Genomic DNA, 15031 nt, shown 5'->3' with positions numbered 1-15031 from the left:
TAATGGATGAGAGGCATTTAGGCTGTTGGGGCATGATGACGACTGTACAGTGGCAATTAAATTGTAATAATTAGATAGTGGTGGTTCAAAAATTGTAGCTTGATGGAAATGGTTTAGTAATAGGGTTCAAGTGATGACAGTTTTGCGATGGTGTTCGAGTTGTGATGAATTGGTCGTGGTGGTATGATATGAGTAGTCTGACATGTTAGGCTAATAATAGAGGTCGGGTGGGGATAATTTAACGATGGTGATCTAATAACTGAGGTTTGGTGATAATGCACCAATGGTGGTGGGCAGATAGTAGTAGTTCGATGCTAGAGGTTGGGTGGCAATAGTGTTCCAATGATGGAAGTTGAGCTTTGATAGCCCAATAATGGTGGTATGGTGGCACCAGACAAATGTTGAAGATGAGATAGCAATAATTTGATGGTGGTAGTTTGGTATCGATAATCTAATGATGGTGGGTTGACATGGGAGGTCAGGCAACGACACTGACATGATGATGATTGTTAGACAATGACAGTCAAATGAAGGAGGCCAGGTAGTGCCAATCTGACAGTGGAAGTCTAGTAGTGGAGGTCAGGCAACAACAATACAACAATAGTGCTCCAATGACTATAGTCTAACGAGGGTGGTCTTGTAGCATTGGTTTGACAATAGAGGTTGGGTTGCTATGGTCTAATAGTGAGGGTCGGACGATGGTGCTCCAATAGTGTGATCTAATAGTGGAGGTTGGGTGGCGTTAAGGGTGTCAAAATGGATTTTCATGTTGGGTTCGAGTCCAATCCATAATTAACAAACTTTAACTCACCTGACACGAACCCGACCCGATTAGGTAAACGAGCTAAAAGTTTGGACCCAAATCCAGCCTGGCACTAACTCCATCAATATAACCCGACCCGTTAACCCAAGTGTGAGCAAGCGTAATGCTCAAGAGGGCGAGCTTGATGCGCAAGCATGAAGGATGGGACCAGTGTAATGAATGATAGAATGATGGGACCAGTGTATTTTTTGGTTGACTCTGTCAATTTTGGGCTAACCCAAATCCGACTCAAAAATACAATCTGGTCATAATATAAAACCCAAATCGTTTTCCAAACGGGTTGACCCAGACCTGAAATTTTTTGGTCGAGTTCAGGCCGTGTCGAATATTGACACCCCAAGGTGGCGGTGGTTTAATGATGATATTTGGGGGGTAGTGATCTGATGTTTCTTAATGAAAGATGTCGGGCGGTAGCAGTCTGACAATAGTGGTCAAGTAGAGTTTTGTGATTCTTCAAGCCTTTGAGTTCTCTCCAATCTCTAAACAAAAGCTCCCTCATTTAAAGAGTGGAGATTTATTTCTACATTTTTAGAGCGATATTCTTTGTAAATATAGTCAATATCCAAAGTGACCAATCAAATGGTCCATATTAATTCCCTTGATCATAAACAATTCTTTCAATATTTAACTGCATTAATGATGTTAGAATAAAAAATGATCTTATGCTCATCATATTCTTCTTATTGAGAAATTTGATTTGACTACAAGCATGTAATATTTATAGATCATTTGATCATCTGATTAATATCCTAAAGTTTTCAATTATATCTTAAGTGCTTGATATGAACCCCGAATCACTTTTAGTGTCGATCGGTTCATCTCATCAAAATGATTAGTTTGATTATAAGTTTGTTGAAAGCAATAATTTATAATATGCATTAAGATTTGTGCTTGATCAAATTATTTCTGTGATATATCAAATCCAATCAATCTAATCAAGTTAAATGAAATATTAACATTAAAATCAAACCAAATTCAAGCACCATGAGCTCACACATGAAGTTCCAAGTTCGAAGCCCCTAACATTTTAAAAAAAAATCAAGCACTATCAAATCAAAAGTATCTATATTTTTCTATTTCATTGTAATTCATTTTTTTTTTCATCACCTACTCAATATAAACGTTAAGAGTCCTCAGCATACAAATTATTAATTTTTAATAATTTTGAAGAAATGTACTCTACCTCTCAAAATTACTTTATTAAGTCATGCAATGATTAGGCTTTGGTTGGACACTTCTTATTTTAATTTTAATTGTGTTGTAACTCAATAAAAAGGGAATTTTTTTTTATTGAGTGCCAAAAAAAAAAAAAAGAACTGCACAGACAAAATAGAGTGAATGCATTATTAATGACTAATGCCAAATGGATTTGATTAATGATTCAGCTAAAAAAAAGCATTTTTAGGGGTTTTTTGGTTTGTTAAAAAAAATTATAAAGCAAAAGAAATGTTGAGATTTTTAAAATTCTTTTATTTGATTTGATGAGAAAGAAATGTAAATTAATTTATTAAATTATTTGAAATTTATCTTTTAATTCATTGTTAATATATTAGGAACTCATCTTGTGAACATTTGATGGAACATCATGGTTAGGCAATGATGGTTGGGCATTTGTAATTGGGTGATGGCAGTTAGAGGATCATAATTGGGCAACGACAATCGAAGAATCGTAGTGAGAAGATGACGGTCAGAGGACTGTAGTCGAGCGATGGCCGCTAAAGGATCGCAATTAGGCAACGATAGTGGAGGACCATAATCGGACAATGCTTGCTGGAGGACTGTGGTCCAACGAAGGTGATTGGAAGACCATTATCATGTGACGGTGGTCGAAAGATCATAGTCGGTCCACAATGGTTGAAGGAACGTTGTTGGGAAATAGTTGAATGAGCATAGTCAGGTGGTAGTGGTCAAAGTACTGTAATAGAAAAAGGGTAGTCAAACCACCGCCTAACGCCGTAGTTCCGCCGGACAACTGCCTGACGCCGTAGTTCCGCCGGACCACCGCCTGACGCCGTTGTTCCGTTGGACCACCGCCTGACCCTGTAGTTCCGCCGGACCACCGCCTGACGCGTAGTTCCGACGGACCACCCCCTGACGCTGTAGTTCTACCGAACCACCGCCTGATGTTGTAGTTTCGCCGGACCACTGGCTAATGCCGTTGTTCCGTCGGACCACCGCCTGACGCCGCTCTTCTGCTTGACCACCAAGTGACGCCATACTTTTACGCACATTAGTCACTAAATTTCAACATATAGTTGACATTTGTAATATGATCATCTTTAAGGACGAGTCAGCCCATTGTAATCTACCCCAAACACTAGTGAAATCATTTCAGACTAGGCCAGACCCCATGGTTTTTCCCTTTTCTAGGATTTTCCACATAAAAAATCTTGTGTTCTCTGTGTGTGAGCTTGATATCTGTGCAATGCTAAGACGTAGAATTTTAATTCTATCACCGCGTATATTCTAGCCCGCAACAATACTTAGTTGACCATAGTCGACCAACATAAGTATAACATCGCAAAGGTGTGCTCAATCTTTATCTCCTTTCATGCATTTCTATTAGCTAAATCACGTAAATCCGTTGAATTCTCATATTTAGTAAATATGAGATTCATAACCAACAAACATAAAACTTTTATAAACTACACAAAATCAAAACCAATTGCTTAAAATAAAATCAAATGATCAAATGACTCTTTTAAATTTTGATCTTGCTTTTGATCTATTCAACTTTGAAACAAACTTTTACGGATCATCTTAATTATATTGAACTTTGAATTTTAATCAATTGGCATAATGGCCTTAATTTTTTTTAATAATAATTATAATTATAATTATCATAATGACCTTAAAAATGGATTATCTTTGTTTTCTAATTAGGGTTAATGCTAAGAAGCTTCATAATTATCTCCATACATTTAAAAACAAATGACAAAAAGAACATTGACCTTTCTCAATTCTCTGACTCTATCCAATGAGAAAAGAAGTTCCATCCAAATGTTAGTAGTTAAAGAATTTTGCAAATATTTCCATTATAATATTTTTATTGTCGCTTTTAGGTCAGATGAACAGATAAAGTAAGCTTTGGGGGAAAATATAAATATTACTTTTATTGTGTTGTTTGTGTGAAATTATGAGATGAGTTTTTTTTCTATTTAATTAAAGTCAACTTAATGCATAGTAAAATAAATTACAATATGAAAGAAATATAGTGTATTTGAAATGTTTGAAGTTGTTCGGATGAGTGTAAAATAAATGCATGTGATTTTTTTTTTATTTGTCTTGAAGTAAAATGAATGTAGTGCAAAATCCAAAGATAGCTGTGGCTGATGGGCGGTCGTTGCAGCAGGTGGTGATCAATAGTGACAGGCGCCAATAGCAGTAATGTCAGCTGGCGAAGGTTGGTCGATGCCGATGGCAACAATGGGTGGTGCAACGGTGGCAACCGACAATAAAGACCAATGATTTACAGTGTATTTGGAAATCATACTAATATAATGATTTTCAGATACACCAAAGTTATTCTTCTAGAAGTTTCATTTAGTTTTGCTGATTCTCTCTTCTTATTTTCGATAATGATTATAATTGTGAATGGCTAATAATTTAATTGTACAGTATAATTATGTTGCTTTATTTATCTAATAATTTAATTAAATTTGATGAATAATATAATCAAATTAAAATTATTTTAAGAGAAAAAATTTCCTGAGTTTTCTTATTATTTGATTTTCTTATTTTTCTTATTTTATTTTGAATTTGCAAAACTGTGGAGTAGAATACTTTGAGATTTTAGGGCTTTCCTTCATAAATAAATTGATGTTATTATCAAAATAATCTGAAGACTGCTGGGAATTGTTCATGTGGTCTTAAGTAATATACTTTCTTATGAAGGCTATGTAGCTAGGGCTGTCAAAATCGGGTCATGGGCCGGATTTGGGTCCAACCCGAAACTAACCCGGCACTGTTCGACCCGACGCGAATCTGACCCATTTTTGCAAACGGGTCAGTTTTTCAAACCCGAACCTGACCCGCCAAGTGAGTCCCCTTCATTGTTGTTTGACTTTGCTAGTTTGTTGTTCGCTCATTGGACGACGTTCTCTTCCCTTCGGATCGGAAGTTACAACATTTTGATTGGAAGCACCGAAGCAATGTCAGGAGTTCGCCGCTGCCTCGTCGGCTCCTTCGTTGTTGGACTTCGCTCCTTGGACAGTGTTTTCTTCTCGTCGGATCAGAATTTAAAACATTTTGACCGGATGAAACAACAGGAGTTCGCTCACTGTGAAGGAGTCGACGCCTCGCCAGTTCCTTCGTTGCTATTCGACTTAGCTCCATGGGCGACTTTCCCTTCTAGTCGGATTGGAAGATACAACATTTTGATCTGAAGTAACGACGGGAGTTCTCTCATTGTGAAGGTCGTTGTTGTTCTGCTTCGCTCCTTGGACGATGTTCCCTTTGAGACCAATTTGCTATTCGATGCAAGGTGAACTCTGCGTTAAGGAACAGGGTTTGGAGTTCACTCATGTAATTCACTTTCTTGGGCATGAGACTCGGAGGCATGATACTTCCGTTCAGAGTTCTCTACGTCGTTGTGTTGCCTATTAAGTTGATGGTCGCCAATCAAAGTCCCAGTCCAGAAGCTCGGGAAGAGTCTAAGGATTGAGGAGGAAGGGCAGGAGTTCTTGTTAGATTGTAAGTTACAACATTTTGATCGGAAGCAACGACCGGAGTTTGCTCAGTGTGAAGACTTTTTATGTTTTGTGCGCTTCTTTGACCAAATCCTGTAAATATACCGATCCGGGTCAAAATCAGGTCATTCTCAGGTTTTCGGGTCAACCCGACCTGGAATTTGAAACGGGTCGAAAATCAGGACCTGAACCAGACTCATTTCGGGTTCGAGTTGACCCGAATCCAAAATTTTCGTGTCGGGTTCTAGCGACGTTTTCATGTCGTGCCCAATTTTGATACCCCTATATGTGGCTTTTTAATTGGGCTAAATTAAATTTAAATCAAATATATATAAAATTAAAATGCACTTTACACTTCACTTTCGAAATGCAAGCAAAAAGGCTTAATGTAAATTATTATTTATAATTCCAAAACTATTCTAATTTAATAGCTCGCTCATTTTTATTTTTATGAGGACATATCACAAATGTACTATCATTATATTATTTGAGCTAATAGATTTTAAATTCGGAAATAAGTATTTACGGGCTTTAGGTTTTGTTTGAGACAACTTTTTTATTGCTTTTAAAAGTAACTTTTTAGGATAAAAATTTCTAATTTAAGAAAGTTTTAAACTAAAAAATATCTTTAAAAACAGTAAGAAAACTGTGCCAAATGAGCTTTCAGTTTAGCTTGGGACAGCTTTCTTATTATTTTCTAAAATAACTTTTTAATACTTGTTGCGTCCTGGAATATTCGCAGCGGTAGAGAAATATATAGTTTAACGTCTTAGCGTTGTACGAAGATCCAGCACACAATCAGATAAGTGAGAGGGTGTAGCATTCATAAGAGACACCAAAGTTTTTACGTGGAAAACCCCTGAAAAAAAGGGGGAAAAACCACGGGGCCTGGCCCGGTTTGAATGAATCCACTAGTATTTGTAGTCGATTACAAATGAGGCCCTTCCTTAGGAGAAGGCCTTGGATTGATGTAGCAAATGTACATCATATAGATTGCATTACATGGTAAGAGTTACATATACAGGTTTGTTTGGCCTGAAGGATCGTGGTCGGCAAGAGACCGGAGTCGGCAAGAGACCGGGGTCAGAAAGACCATTGTCTGTTGATGGAGGTCGGAAGGACCATCCAAACAGGCCCTACTGCAGTTAAATCTGCTGTACTCAAAAGCGCCCATTTAGGAATATTTATTATGTGTGGCGATCGTAGCATTTTTCATCGCCGCAACGCTGCAGAAATTTTCCTATTTTCTTTCCAATTTCATAGCCATAACGCTAGTTCGAGCTACAAAGTAAGGCCGCTTCTCCATCGCCGCGCGCCTGTGGTTCGATCTATGTTGCTGATCTCGCTCGGTTCTTGCTAGGGTTTGGAAGAACTTTCAGGTGGCACGGAAGCTGCTGAGTTTCACTCCGGCCTGTTGTTGTTGAGGCTATCTATCAGATCTCAAGTAGATTTTTTTGGTGACTCAAGAGTGTTTTCCTTGTCGGCGTTGCCATTTTCATTACTGCTTTTGGCCTATCTATCACTTTCCGCGCTCGGATGAACCCTAGAGGAAGGTATCCCCCTGGTATTGGAAACGGCCGCGGTGGTGGCGCTGGCCCAAACCCTAATTTCTATCCAAGAGGGCCGCAGCCGCAGCAGCAGTACGTGCAGAGAAATCCCTTACCAAGCCAGCAGAATCAAATATACCACAACCAGCAGCAGCAGCAGCAGCGCTATCAGCAATGGCTAAAGCGGAATGAAAGCAATTCCGGTGCTGGCGAGTTGGTGAAATCAGTCACCACTCAAGGCAGTGATTCCAGGTTTGAAAATAAGTGGCAAATTGGCCCTTTTTTATTCCACATTGTTAATGCTTTTGTTTTTATTAACTTTCACTAAATAAAGAAGATCAAAAGGGAGTTCCAAAGATGGATGACTCTGTTATATCAGCTTCAGTTTGTCTGCACTTTACTGCATTGCTGAAGTGATTGCGTTAGATATTTTATTGGTCAATGCAGATGGTGTATAGAGTATTGTCCTTAATGATTTTAGGGATCTATCCATGCTAATTTAACCTACAAATGCAGCATGCTATCTGTTTTGTTTTGGATTTTTTGTCATATCTCTCTTTACTTTTCATTCAAAATTTGGGGAAAAGAGTGTAAATTACTGCATTTCTTACTTCAGTCTTGCTATTTTTTTTTTGTGATGACCCGATCACTATTTTCAGTTCCTTTTCATTATTATAAGGAATAACATCATATGTTCAGCGCTGGTTATCTCTTTGTTGAAGAATTGTAATTTATAGGGAACAATTGATGCCATGGATGTTACATTCCTATAGATGTGAGAGAGCTAATCATATGAGGGTGGGTATTAATGGCATATGGATCTATTGGCCTATGCCTCTTTCTTAATGGTTCAATGAAATTTTCCATCTAACTCTTCTTATTCTTTTGCATCCTTTGATATCAACTTTGCATCACTCCTATGTCAAGTAGTAAGAGATGGGCTAACTTTTCTCATCTCCTCCACTCGAGATTAGCTAACATCCCCTATCTTCACCTCTTCTTTCTCCACCTCATCCCCAACCTTAGCAAAAGGAATGGGTGAGTCAGTAACTAATCCCCTCCTTGCTATCCCTCTTTATTCTTCTTCATGTCCTTATGTACAAAATTTTACACAAAATTGGTTAGAGCATCAAAGTTCCGCCCCAACCTCAATTAATTATTCTACAATTGAATCTGGTTGTTTTTAGCTCATGTATGACAACAAAAAGCTACATCAATTCTTTGGAGGGTATGGACTAACTAACAACTTATTGTTTTTCAACTTCCTTTTTTCCCTCATTGTGACTGTCCACTTGCTTATAGAACATTTAGCTTTTTTATTAATTTTCTTATTGAGTTAAAGCCGTAATTAAATTTTAATCGATCTTAACTAATTATATATTTGATATTAACAATATTAGCATATATGCTTATTACTATACATAAATTATTTCAAAATGGCGCCCGCTATTTGCATCATGCATGAGCAATGGTGCAAGGCGCAAATAGCGCACACAATTTTATTAACATGTTATAAATTTCAAATTATAAATTATAATTAAAGTTTAAGTTTTATATATTAATATCATGATTAAATATTAATTAATTAAACATCAAATTAATAAAATATCAAAAAAATTATTTTATCTTAAAGCTTTTTATAGAATTTAAATCTTTTATTTTGTTATTTGGTAGGATTTAGGCTAAATTATGTTTAAATCTCTCTCAAATTATAAATTAATGACATATGGGTCTATCAGCCTATCCTCTTTCTTAATGGTTCTATGAAATTTTCCATCTAACTCTTCTTATTCTTTTGCATCCTTTGTGATAGGCTGGTTCATCCTGAAGAGGGATTTGTCTAGGGTTAGTTTTTCATGCTTTGTTTTGTTTCTCTTGGAGTTTCTTTGGCGTCTTGGGCTCTAGGCATCTTGTCTAGAGACTGGGAGAGAACGATCCTCCTCTCGAATTGAGGATCAATTGTATCTTGCTTGGCATTTGTTTTGGTTTTGTTCTCTTCTCGCAATCTATCGTTTTGGAGCTGTTTTCGCCTAGATTTTGCAATTATCTCGCTGTTTTCACCAATTAGAGATAGCTTTGCTTGCGAACTCAAGTATTTCTCTTATGGTTACTTGTGAACTCAAGTATTTCCTATCAAATTGGTATCAGAGCAAGTCTCGAGACTAATGGACGGCTGTTTTCGACGGATTGCAGCAGCAGTTTTTCGCCCCAAATAGGAAGAAGTTGCTGTTTTTTTACTCCAAAATCCTGTTTTTTGTGAACCTACAAACGCTGGATTTTGATGGCGGCAAAAAAAGTGGATGCCTTGGAGGAAATACTTGAAGGGGAGATGAATCAAATCAAAACGATGGTGGAGGAAAGGATTTCTTCCATGGAGGGACAAGTCGCCGACCTCCGAGATATGATGAAGAAAATGTTAGAGATTCAAAATCAAATGGCGGCTTCAGTGGCAAAAGGGATGGAAGGAAAAAGTAAGAATTCTGAAATCTGTAGGGAGGAAGATGAGGTGGAGATCGTGGAAGGAGAAGGAAGAAGACCCCATATGGAGCCTGTCCAGAGGGAAGAAAGAGGAGGATATGGGGAATGCCATGAGGGATACTATGACCGCCGAGGTGCTGATTTTGAAGAAAGAAGGGGGGATTTTGAAGGAAGTTTAGGCTATGACAGAGCAAGGGAAGATCGGGAAACATGGGGTGGACCTAACACTTGGGAAAGGGGAAATTATGGAAGAATCAGGGGAAATGGTGGCGACCAGAAGGTGAGGAAGTTGAAGATGCCCATATTTGAAGGAGAATATGCGTATGGGTGGATTTACAAGGTAGAGCGGTACTTCGCCGTCAATGGGTTGACGGAGGAGGAGAAGCTGACAGCAGCAGAATTGTGCTTGAAAGGAAAAGCCCTGTCGTGGTTTCAGTGGAGAGACTAGAGGAGGCCGATCAGGAACTGGAGGGAATTTAAAGACTACATAATAGAGCGTTTTCAAACCGATCGGGGAGAAGACTTCTATGAGCAGTTCTTTGCTCTGACACAGGATGGATAAGTAGCAGATTGCCGGGAGCAGTTTGAGCACCTAGCTAGCAGGGTGGAGCGACTCTCAGATACAGTATTAGAGGAAAATTTTATGAAAGGGCTGAAGGCGGAGATCTGAGCAGTAGTGAAGGTTTTAATGCCCACTTGGTGAAAAATCAGAGGAATTTGGAGAAGGGAGCCAGGAGTAGCAGCACCGGGGCACGTACAAGATGACGACCACTCATCTCGCACCTAAAGGTCCTACAACAGGAGGGAGTCGAGAGGCCACCAAGGAGAAGACAGGAGGAGGAAATGGGGGAAGCTTCAAGCGGCTGACAAAGAAAGAGATGCAGGAGAAGAGGGCTAAGGGGTTGTGCTTCCGATGCGATAAAAATTACACACCAGGGCATCGGTGAAAGGATCAAACTCTTTAGGTTCTCACCGTCTGCGATGACGAGAAAACTGAGGAGGGAGGTGAGGAGGAGACAGAGGAAGAGATGGAGGAGAAGTTACACTTGGATCTGATTTAGGTTTCCCTAAACTCAGTGGTAGGATTCACTATGAATCACACGGTGAAAGTGAAGGGAGAGATAGAGGATAGAGCGGTTGTGGTGCTAATTGATAGTGGGGCTACTCACAATTTCATTTTCACCCAGGTCGTCGACCAACTGGGGGTGAGATTAGTGGACACCGGCTGTTACAGAGTGATGATGGGTACGAGGAAGGTGGAGAAAGGCCAGGGGATTTGCATAAGAGTGCGACTGATGATCCAGGGATACAGGTGAGGGAAGACTTTCTTCCACTAGAGCTTGGGAGCACGGACATCATCCTGGAGATGAAATGACTGCAAATTTTGGGAGACACCAAAGTGAATTGGGGAGCACTCACGGTGGAGTTGATGGTGGATGGAAGGAAGGTAGTGATTATGGGGGATGCTGAGCTTTCCAAATCCCCGGTTTCTCTTAAAATGATGATGAGGGACATCCAGTTGGCAGGTGGAGGATATTTGGTGGAGTTGCACAGTTTGGAGGGAGCGAGATTGGACGAGGGAGGAGACACACCTCTCTCCATTCAGCTGTTGATTCAGCAGTTCCAAGAGGCGTTTCAACCACCTCAGAGATTGCCACCGCAGATGGTGCATGAACATGCCATTGTGTTGAGGAGGGAGTGTGATCGTCTATCAGTGTCCGGCCTTATCGCTACCCTCAATTCCAGAAGGATGAAATAGAAAGGTTGATTAGAGAGATGCTGGAGGAAGATATCATCAGACCCAGCATCAGTCCCTTCTCTAGCCCTATTCTGTTGGTGAAAAAGAAAGATGACAATTGGCATTTTTGTGTGGACTACAGAGCACTCAACAAGGAAATTGTACCTGACAAGTTTTCTATACCAGTCATTGACGAGCTGCTAGATGAATTAAGTGGGATCATGATCTTCAGCAAGATAGACTTGAAATCGGGTTACCATCAGATCTGAATGGAGGATGTATCTAAGATGGCTTTTAGAACTCATGAAGGACATTATGAGTTCCTGGTGATGCCATTTGGCCTCACCAATGCTCCAGCTACTTTCCAGGCCCTTATGAATAAGATTTTAAAACCTTATCTCAGACGATTTATACTGGTATTCTTTGACGACATCTTAGTCTACAAGAGGACAGAGGAGCATTGAGAGCATTTGAAAAGGGTGTTAGAGGTACTGCAGGAGCACCAGCTAAGGGCTAATTTGAAGAAATGCTGCTGTGCACAAGCCAGTGTAGAGTATTTGGGCCATGTGATATCAAAAGGAGTGGCAGTAGATCAGTCCAAAGTTGAAGCAATGCTAAGGTGGCCAGTGCCGAAAAATTTGAAGGAGTTGAGGTGATTCCTAGGACTGACGGGTTACTATAGGAGGTTTGTTGAAGGGGTACAACTCTATAGCATGACCACTCACTGAACAATTGAAGAAGGACGTGTTCCTATGGGGGGAGGCGGCCACATTAGTATTTGAGAGCTTGAAGTAGGCGATGACTACAATGCCGGTCATAGCCTTGCTAGATTTCACTCAGACCTTCATTGTTGAGATAGATGCTTTCGGGTACGGGCTGGGTGCAGTACTGATGTATAGTCGTAGACCCATTGCATCTTTCAGCCAGGTATTGATTGCTAGAGCCCAGCTGAAATTAGTTTACGAGAGAGAATTAATGGCCATCGTTTTGGCCATCCAGAAGTGGCGGCCCTACCTGCTTGGGAGGCATTTCATTGTCAGGATATATCATCGAAGCTTGAAATACCTGTTGGAACAGCGGATGGTGAGGGAAGAGCATCAGAGGTGGTTGTCCAAGTTGCTAGGGTACGATTTTGAGATTCAGTATAGACAGGGTGCAGAATAAGGCGGCAGACGCTTTGTCTAGATGTATGGGGGAGCTGTAGACAGTGGCACTATCCATTCCTTTGATGCTTGATTGGGAGGCCATCAGGGAAGAAAGTGCTAGAGATGAAGAATTGGGAAGGATCAAGTCAGATTTGCTGAAAGAGGAGGGGATCCATCCAGGGTACTCATTAGAGGGAGATAGACTGCTATACTAGGGAAGATTTGTGATGCCCCGTACCTCGATCCACATCCCAATTTTACTCCAAGAATTTCATGGAAGCGCAGTGGGGGGCCATTCAGGAGTGCAAAAGACCTACAAGAGACTAGCGGCCGAGCTTTATTGGAAGGGAATGGATAGAGATGTAGAGGAGATGGTGGCAAGATGTGAGATCTGTCAAAGGAACAAATATTTGGCCATGTCACCAGGGGAACTACTACAGCCGTTGGCGTTACCAAGACGAGTATGGGAGGAGCTATCTATGGATTTCTTAGATGGGCTGCCTCGTTCAGAAGGCTGCACATTGATCTTGGTGGTGGTGGATAGATTTAGCAAGTATGCTCATTTCATTCCCCTCCGACATCCTTACACCGCGGTGACAGTGGCTTCAACATTCATTAGAGAGGTGGTCAGATTGCATGGGGTATCAGAGGCGTTCGTGTCAGACAGAGATAAGGTGTACCTTAGTCATTTTTGGAGGGCGTTATTCAGGTTACAGGGAACAGTTCTGAAGAAGAGCATCGCTTACCACCCACAGATAGATAACCAAACGGAGGTGGTCATTAGGAGCTTGGAGACCTACTTGAGATGTTTTGTGTCAGAGATACCCAAGCTTTGGGCCAAGTGGTTGTCATGGGCGGAGTACTGATACAACACCTTGTTTCACCCGGCTTCACAGATGACTCCATTCAAGGTGCTGTACGGAAGGGATCCTCCTCACTTGGTGCACTTTGGGAGTAGCAGTACTCCGTTTTCTTCAGTGGAGTATTTGATGGAGAGGGATCAAGTGTTAGAGGAATTGAAGAAACATCTACTGAGAGCTCAACATATTATGAATAAACAAGCTGATGGATATAGGAAGGACATCCAGTTCAAAGAAGGAGAGAAAGTGTTCTTAAAGCTCCAACCATACCGGCAGAAGACAGTTGCCAACAGGAGAAATGAAAAGCTTGCTCCAAGGTACTTTGGACCTTATGAAATATTGGAAAAAATCTGAGCAGTAGCATATTGGCTGAAACTACCACCCACGCTGACTATTCATTTGATTTTTCATGTTTCGCAGCTGAGAAGAGCCATTAGAGATTACACAGCCAGCTCAGTGTTACCGGCCACGCTTACTGAGGATTTAGAGGTGATTATGGAACCCTTAGAGTTGATGGGGGTTCGCCAGAAAGAAGATGGATCGAAAGAATTGCTGATGAAGTGAAAGAATCTGCCTGACTACGATGCCACATGGGAGCTGTACGAGAGGGCGAAACAACAGTTTCCTAGTTTTGACCTTGAGGACTAAGTGATTCTTTGGGAGTGCGGTATTGATGAACCGGCCAAGGAGCAGCCAAAGGCCGGCTCATTATTACAGGAGGCGGAACAAGGGGTTCCGCCCCCTTTGATTGCCGCCCACATGCGGGGCCCGCGTGGAACATTTGAAGGAGGATTGGGCGGCTAGGGAGAGGGAATTTTTGAATGGGTTTTTGTCTAGGGTTAGTTTTTTCATGCTTTGTTTTGTTTCTCTTGGAGTTTCTTTGACGTCTTGGGCTCTAGGCATCTTGTCTAGAGATTGAGAGAGAATGATCATCCTCTCGAATTGAGGATCAATTGTATCTTGCTTGACATTTATTTTGGTTTTGTTCTCTTCTTGCAATCTATCGTTTTGAGGCTGTTTTCACCCAGATTTTGCAATTATCTTGTTGTTTTAACCAATTAGAGATAGGTTTTCTTGCGAACTCAAGTATTTCCTATCACTTTGATATCAACTTTGCATCACTCCTATGTAAAATAGTAAGAGACGGGCTAACTTCTCTTATCTCCTCCACTTGAAATTAGTTAACATCCCCTACCTCCACCTCTTTTTCCTCTACCTCCTCAAAAGGAGTGGGTGAGTCAGTAGCTAATCCCCTCCTTGCTATCCTCTTTATTCTTCTTCATGTCCTTATATACAAAATTTTACACAAAATTGGTTAGAGCTAGAGCTGCCAATATTGGACCCGACCCGAAAATTTCGCGTTTGGGTTGACCCGAACCCGAAGCTGGTTGGGTTCGGGTCCAAAAAACTGACCCGTTTGCAAAATCGGGTCGGGTTCGGGTTGACCCGGAAACTCGGGAATGACCCAAAAAATTCGTCTGCCCCGGCTGCCCATTTCGCGTTGGGGTTGCCCCGAACCCGAAGCTGGTTGGGTTCGGGTCCAAAAAACTGACCCGTTTGCAAAATCGGGTCGGGTTCGGGTTGACCCGGAAACTCGGGAATGACCCAAAAAATTCGTCTGCCCCGGCTGCCCACAGCCCACGTGATCGCGTCCGCGCATTAAATCGCCTCGGAAGGAGGTTCTATCGTTCGAGACATCGAGCCGCGCATCGCCTGCCCAAGTCAAGTCGCCACCAGCTCAGCCTGCCCCGC

The 15031-nt window shown here is 41.0% G+C and overlaps 1 protein-coding gene across 1 annotated transcript in view; it reads left to right on the top strand.

Annotated features, from left to right (window-relative positions):
- Nucleotides 1-6687: 6687 nt before the first annotated feature.
- LOC110098903 (DEAD-box ATP-dependent RNA helicase 8-like) overlaps nt 6688-15031 on the top strand; it is a 51148-nt gene continuing 42804 nt past the window's right edge. Inside the window, exon 1 of the mRNA XM_020825852.2 lies at nt 6688-7310. Within this exon, the coding sequence (XP_020681511.1) occupies nt 7048-7310 (263 nt within the window). The 5' untranslated portion in view covers nt 6688-7047. The remainder of the gene's footprint in view (nt 7311-15031) is intronic.

The sequence above is a fragment of the Dendrobium catenatum genome, unplaced genomic scaffold, assembly GCF_001605985.2.
Source record: "Dendrobium catenatum unplaced genomic scaffold, ASM160598v2 fragScaff_scaffold_1381, whole genome shotgun sequence".
Taxonomy (NCBI): Eukaryota; Viridiplantae; Streptophyta; class Magnoliopsida; order Asparagales; family Orchidaceae; genus Dendrobium; species Dendrobium catenatum.
Note: the sequence above shows the minus strand (reverse complement) of the source record. Positions and strands in the feature narration are given on the sequence as shown.